The 7,705-nt window shown below is 34.9% G+C and overlaps 1 protein-coding gene across 1 annotated transcript in view; it reads left to right on the forward strand.

Annotated features, from left to right (window-relative positions):
- Positions 1-933, forward strand: part of HELRODRAFT_134349 (hypothetical protein) — a gene marked incomplete at both ends in the record, with an annotated part of 1,962 nt that extends 1,029 nt beyond the window's left edge. Inside the window, 2 exons of the mRNA XM_009012779.1 lie at positions 280-372; positions 805-933. Coding sequence (XP_009011027.1) covers positions 280-372; positions 805-933 — 222 coding nt within the window. The remainder of the gene's footprint in view (positions 1-279; positions 373-804) is intronic.
- Positions 934-7,705: the final 6,772 nt, after the last annotated feature.

Here is a 7,705-nt window from a genome sequence, read left to right on the forward strand (position 1 = left end):
GTATAATACTTCATTCATTCATTCGTTCGTTCATTAATTCACTTTCTTATTCATTTGTTTATTTATTCATTTATTTATGGGTTTCATCCATTCATTCACTCATTCCTTTTAAAATAGAGTCAGATATTACAAAATATCGACTCCATGATTTTTTAATTTGTATAAGTTTGTTCATCGTTCATTTACTCATATTTTTGTAATTCATTCATTCGCTCATTCATTTGTTCATTCATTCATTCACTTATTCACTCATTCATTCATTCCTTCGTCCAAAAATAGGAATTACGTCAGAAATTAGGTCACCGTCTTCAGCTGCCTGACCTACTTATCAAACCTGTGCAGAGAATTATGAAGTACCAACTTCTGCTTAAGGTCTGTGACGTATTCTATTTTGTTTATATTTATACTGTTTTATTGTTATTTTTATTATTATTATTATTATTATTTTATTATTATTTATTCATCCAATTGTTTGAAAGTGAAAAGTAATTAATCATGTTGTCTGAAAAATCTTTCAACATTCTTTCATTCCATCTATCATTTCATTCTTTTATTTATTATTCATTTATTTTTTTATTCATTTTTATTAAGTCTTTCATTTGTTTCTTTTGTTTTTTGCTTGTTTGTTCATTCATTCATTCATTTAGTCAGTCCGATCAGTCAATTATTTATTTATTCATTCATTCATTTACTCACTCACTCACTCACTCACTCACTCACTCACTCACTCACTCACTCACTCACTCACTCACTCACTCACTCACTCACTCATTCACTCATTCATTCATTCATTCATTCGATCAGGATATCCTGAAATATAGTGCCAAAGCCAAAGAAGACACATGTGACCTTGAGAAGGCTCTGGAAGTGATGAAGGTTATTCCAAAGGCAGCCAATGATATGATGAACGTCGGCAGATTACAGGGCTTTGAGGTCTGCTTTCAATTTTAATTAATTATTGCAACCTTTTTGGTGGCTCACTGGGTAAAACACATCGCTTGCACGTACCTAACTTCCGCACTGACCATGTTCGACTGCAAACAGAGCCTCGCCTATCACTAACTCAAATGTATTGTTATTATTATTAATATTGTTATTATTATTATTATTATCATCATCATCATCACGGGAAACAGGGAAAAATAACTGCGCAAGGCATGCTACTAATGCAAGATGACCTTCAGGTTATGGAAACGAACAAAGGTCAAACTGGTTCAAAGGTGAATCGTTGATCAATTATTATTTATTTGTTTTAATAACGCTCCTGGTAACAAAAATATTTCTATTACTTTTTCTTATTTTTTATGTTCTATTTTGTCGCCATAATATTCGTAGTTTCATATCAACTTTAATTCATTCATTCACTCATTCATTCATTCACTCATTCATTCATTCACTCATTCATTCATTCATTCATTCATTCACTCATTCATTCATCCATCCACCATCCATCCATTCATTCATTCATTCATTCATCTAGATGACAGACAAATCAGGCAATCAATTTAGACGAAGGCGCGTGTTTCTCTTCGAGCAGATCATCATATTCAGTGATGAGATCGAGAAGAAGAGGAATAATCTATCTAACCCTGGCTACATTTTTAAGCATAGTATCATGGTTGGTTGGTTGGTTGGTTGGTTGGTTGGTTGGTTGGTTGGTTGGTTGGTTGGTTGGTTGGTTGGTTGGTTGGTTGGTTGGTTGGTTGGCTGGCTGGTTGGCTGGTTGGCTGGTTGGTTGGCTGGTTGATTGAGTTTAGTTTATGAGTTTTTAAATTGGTTATTTATTTTTAAAAGCTCTCATAAATCGTAATTGGTCAATCAATGAATCGATCGACCAATCAATCGATCGATCCAACAAATCAATCTATCCATTCGTAGATAAACCGAATGGCGATGGAAGAAAACCGTACCGAAGATCCGATAACATTCACACTGATCAACAAAAGCCCGGGATCCGACTTGAGACTCGTTTGTCATTCCTCGAGTACCGAGTTAACCAATAATTGGATAACTATTTTGAGGAACCTTCTCGATATACAGGGAGACTTTCTGAAAGGTCTGGCATGATGATGATGATGATGATGATAATGATGACGACGATGACGATGATGATAATGATGATGGTGACGATGATGATGATGATAATGATGATGGTGACGATGATGATAATGATGATGATGATGATTGTTGGTGTTGAAAGGCAAATTAATGTAGCGCAAGGAATGTTAATGAGGAAGAATGAAAAGTGGGCGATAATGACGTCATTTTTTAAATCCAAATTACCTCCGATGTATTTTTTCATTATTTTCATCACTATCATCAACATCACCAACATCATCGTTATCATCACCATCATCATCACCAACATCATCATCAGCTCTGGTTTCGCCGATTGAATATCAAAAAGTCCAAGAACAGAAGCAACAACAACAACATCATCATCATTCTACCAAAGAACAGTAAATTATTATTTCAACAAACATTTCTCGTATCTTTGGTTACATCATTAGTTAGCGCGACAATTTGAATTAATACTTGAGTATTACCAAAAATAATATATGAGATAATTTTGTAATTAAATTTTTGTTCCCAAGTGTTGAATCTGATGCTAGCTGCCATCAACCACAACCACCACAACAACAACCGCAGCAACAACAGCACCAACAACAATCATCGTCTTCCATATCTTTACAACAACAATCTCAACAGCGCAGTAAAAAACACAAACACAAACATGATGTCACTTCCGGCAAGAACGGTTCTTCCGAAAATGCATCCACTTCCGGCGACGCGTCAACAACTATTTCCGGTTTAAATCACATACTCAGAAAAACGCACTCGCAACCGAAATCGCCGACCGACCTGTTACAACCTAACAAACACCATAGAACCAGTTCAAATCCTGCCATTAAAACTTTAAAAGTATTTTTTTTCCATTAGATTTTTTTCAGCCAATTTTTGTGTGAAATTAATTTATTTTAAATTAATTTCTTTATTTTTATAAACTTGAATATACGTGTTTGTATTTTTGCGTGTATATGTTTCTCAATGTTCATTTGATCGAGTTAATGTATAAATTTTTATTTATGTGTGAGTGTTTCCGATTCTAACAAGGCACACTCTGACAAATTCAAACGCATTTCAACGCATTTTTTGTCATTGCAAATTTTTTCTTTTTGTTTATATAACTGCCAACTTTAATTCCTAAATAATCTTAACCTATCGCCAGTTGGAAATTTTTTAGTTTGGGTTTTTTTCTTACTCTCTCTCTCTCTCTTTCTTACCTCGTCCAGGTTAAGCTGAGTAAAGATGAAACTTCATCTGCTGCCCAGACCACTCTGCTGCAATCTCTCATCAACAATTCAAGCAACAACAACAACAACAGCAGCAGCAGCAGTGGCGGCAGTAACAACAACAACAACAACAACATCGGGAACAGCAACGTAGTGATTGAAGCCGACGATAGTAGATGCAAATCGGAATCACCGAAGAACATCAAAAAGACTTTTCTAGGCGGACTTAAATGCACTTTCATCAATTTCAAATCGCAGAGTCAAGAAGATCTCAAATGTAGAACTGCTGCTGCAACAACAACAACAACATCTTCAACAACAACAACAACAAAATCATTGATAACTTCATTAACTTCAATAAAATCGTCAACAAATACAACAAGCTCTCAAAACCAAACAACGTCTTTGACACCCATAGCAACATCTACAATCAAAAACAACAGTACCATCACCACCAACAACAACAACAAATCTAAGACACTACCTGCCTCTAACAGTCCAAACAACAATACTTCCAACAACAAATCTGACGCAACTCCTAAAATATTTGACAACATCTCGACTGCAGTTATGAACGCGGCTGCAACGGCTACAGCATTTGTTCAAACTGTCTCTCAACCAGCATCAACAACATCAACAAAAACATCAACAGTCAACATTAAAATTACATCAAATAACAACAATATTGTTAATGCAAGCAGTAGCAACAAAACTGGATGTTCAACAACAACAACAACTTTAGCAAGTGCTAACAATATTTTTCCAACAACAACAACAACGTCACTAAAATGTACAATTCCACAAGAAACAACAAATATTCAGTCGTTTAATGACGATGTTACACGACAACAAAAACAACAACAACTTCAACAACAACATCAACAACACCAGGAAGAGACTTATGAAGCGCTGCATATAAATCGCATTGAAAATGAACCAAAGAAAGCAGATAATAATTTCGCCTGTTTACAGCCGGAAATAGCACCATTAAAACAAACAACAACAACAACAACATTAACTACAACGTTAATGCATTTCCCAACAACAACAACTTCACCATCGCCAACAAGCAAACAATCAACAACAACAACATCGTTGACATCAACATCACCATCCATTAAACCGACGACATTAACGCTATTTTCATCATCTTGCACATCAATGCCATCAACATTTCCACCACCACCATCAGCAACAACATCAACACAACCGCAACAACAACTTCCACAAACGTCAGCAACAACACAACAACTTCAACACCACCACAAAAACAAACAACTCAACAACAACGATAATAACGACTACAGTAGTTATTACTACAGCAGCAACAGTTGCAACTTCGACGACCCAGACTACTACTACGGCGACACCTACCTCCACAAACGTAAAAAAGGCGACCCTAGACCCCCGTCTTGTACGGACAAGGTCCTCCAACAGTTACCCCAACCTCAAAGCATGGTCGGACCGCAAAAAATCACCCCGCAGGCCTGCTTACAACAGCAGCAGCTGCAGCAACAGCAGCTGCAGAAGCAACAACTGCTGCTGCAGCAGAGAAGAAATGATTCGTCGGACAGAGCAGCCGGTAGTAGTGAGTTCATGATCAAGGTAGTGATTTGTTATTATTATTTTTATTATTGTTATTGTTATTATTATTATTATTTTTAGGACAGGCCAAAATCCGACAACATATATGCAAACACGAGGTTATTATTATTGTTGTTGTTGCTGTTGTGTTGTGTCTGTATTTTATTTATAGTCATGAATAATAAGATAATAATAATTATTATTATTACTACTACTATTATTAATTATAAGTTGGCAAATGTAAATAATATTGACAATGAACGCACGAACGAACGAACGAACTGGTGAACAGTTGTGGCCGTTTGCACAGTAAGGACCAAGAACCAGCATTGCCTGACGAGCTGTTTCAAGTTCGTGTCTGTTTGTTTGTGTCTGTGTGTATGTTTTTGCTTGTGTTTGTGTGTTTATTCGTCTGTGTGTTTGTTTGTGTATGTTTGTATGTTTATTCAATGAGATTGATGAAAATTTTTGCGCTAAAATCAAATTTTTTACGGTAAAGAAATGTATGAAAACAGAAAGTTGAAGTATGCCAGTCAACGATAATTCTATAATTCTAATATTGCATTATAATGCCGACGGTAGTGATGACGATGATGACAATTATGACGATGACCTTATGGTGGTGATGTTGATGTTGATGATTTAAGCGTCCTTGAAAAAACGTCTTTGACGAACGACCTTGACATTCATTCAGACTCCGCCCACAGTAACCCAGCCGTTGAGAAATGTAAAAACTGCTAAAGGGGAGAGTGTTATCTTTATTTGTCGTATCGGTGGATTTCCTAGACCCAAGGTATCATCATCATTTACATCGTCATCATCACAATCATCATCACAAACATCATTGTCATCATCACAATCATCATCGCCATTGCAATCATCATCATCATCACAAACATCATCATCATCATAACGAACATCATCCTCATCACAATCATCATCATCATCATCGTCGTCGTCATCATCACAATCATAATAATCATTGCAATCATCATCATCGTCGTCACCTGAATCATCATCATCGTCATCACCAGGTCACGTGGTCAGGCCCCGGGCACGATCGTCTGAAAAACAGGACTAACAGATACGTCATCACGTTCTTCGACGATGGACTGGCGCGGTTGGAGGTCCGGTTTTAATTTGAAATATTATTTAGATCAATTTTATCGTCATAATTATTTTCATTGATTTTATTATTTTTATTTTTATTTAATTCACTATTTACAAGAGTATTATTATCTTAATCACTAGGGATGCACCGAAATTGATATTCGGCTTGCTTTGGTTTTGAGTTATTCAGACGTTTTTAAAGGCCGATCATTCCAAAATATGTTTAAACCTATTGCTTCTTTTTACAATCTAAAAAGTGAAAAAAAATTCAAAGTAGTATATTCTAGGTATATAATATAAAATTCAAAGTAGTATATTCTAGGTATATAATATAAAATTCAAAGTAGTATATTCTAGGTATATAATATAAAATTCAAAGTAGTATATTTTATATTATTTAGATCAATTTTATCGTCATAATTATTTTCATAAATTCAAAGTAGTATATTTTAGGTATATAGCCTTTGGCTACGGCTTAATAGTGGATCATTTATACGGCTATCAGGCTTTCGGTCAAATTCGGTACATCTCTATTAATTTCTATGCAAAGTTTAACCTCAATTAATCACTCAACCAACCACCATCCAACCAATCCTTCTATCAACCAAATGACCGACCAATCACCCAACCAACCAACTGACCGACCAACCAAATGACCAATCACCCAACCAACTGACTGACCAACCAACCAACTAACCAATCACCCAACCAACTGACCAATTACCCAACCAACTGCCCAACCAACCAACCAACTGACCAACCAACCAACTGACCAATCACCCAACCAACCAACTGACCAATCACCCAACCAACCAACTAACCAATCACCCAACCAACCAACCAATTACCCAACCAACCAACCAATCACCCAACCAACCAACCAACTGACCAATCAAAAGGTGTCAAACGTGACGGCCAAGGACGAAGGCGAGTACACGTGCACTGCCGTTAACACGGTCGGCATCGCGAGTACGACTGCACTCCTCAAACTTGTCGACGCATCCGCTCTTAAAATAAATAAATAGATAACTGAATGAATGAATGAATGAATGAATGAATGAATGAATGAATGAATGAATGAATGAATGAATGAATGAATGAATGAATGAATGAATGAATGAATGGATGAATGAATGAATGAATGAATGAATGAATGAATGAATGAATGAATGAATGAATGAATGAATGAATTAATGAATGGATAAGTGAATGAATTAATGAGTGAATAACTGAATGAATTAATGAATGAATTAATGAATGAATTAATGACTAAACTAATAACGATGATGTATAATAAAGACGATAACGATGACGATTAATGATGAATTCTATAAATAGCAATTATATTGATGCTGGTAATGATAATGACATTAAGAATAATAATAATAATGATGATAAGATGCTTTTTTGTATTATGTATGATGCCTATTTTTCGCATAATTTCAATTTTTGGTGTTATTTTGTATTCATTCATTCATTCGTCTGTTCGTTTGTTCAATCATTCAATCGTTCGTTCGTTCATTTATTCATTCATTCATTCAGTCATTCATTCATTACAATTTAGAATAGAAATTTTTCACACACACACACACACACATATATATATATATATATATATATATATATATATATATATATATATATATATATATATATATATATATATATATATATATATATGTGTGTGTGTATATATATATATATATATATATATATAT

This window comes from Helobdella robusta (genome assembly GCF_000326865.2).
Source record: "Helobdella robusta unplaced genomic scaffold HELROscaffold_11, whole genome shotgun sequence".
NCBI lineage: Eukaryota > Metazoa > Annelida > Clitellata > Rhynchobdellida > Glossiphoniidae > Helobdella > Helobdella robusta.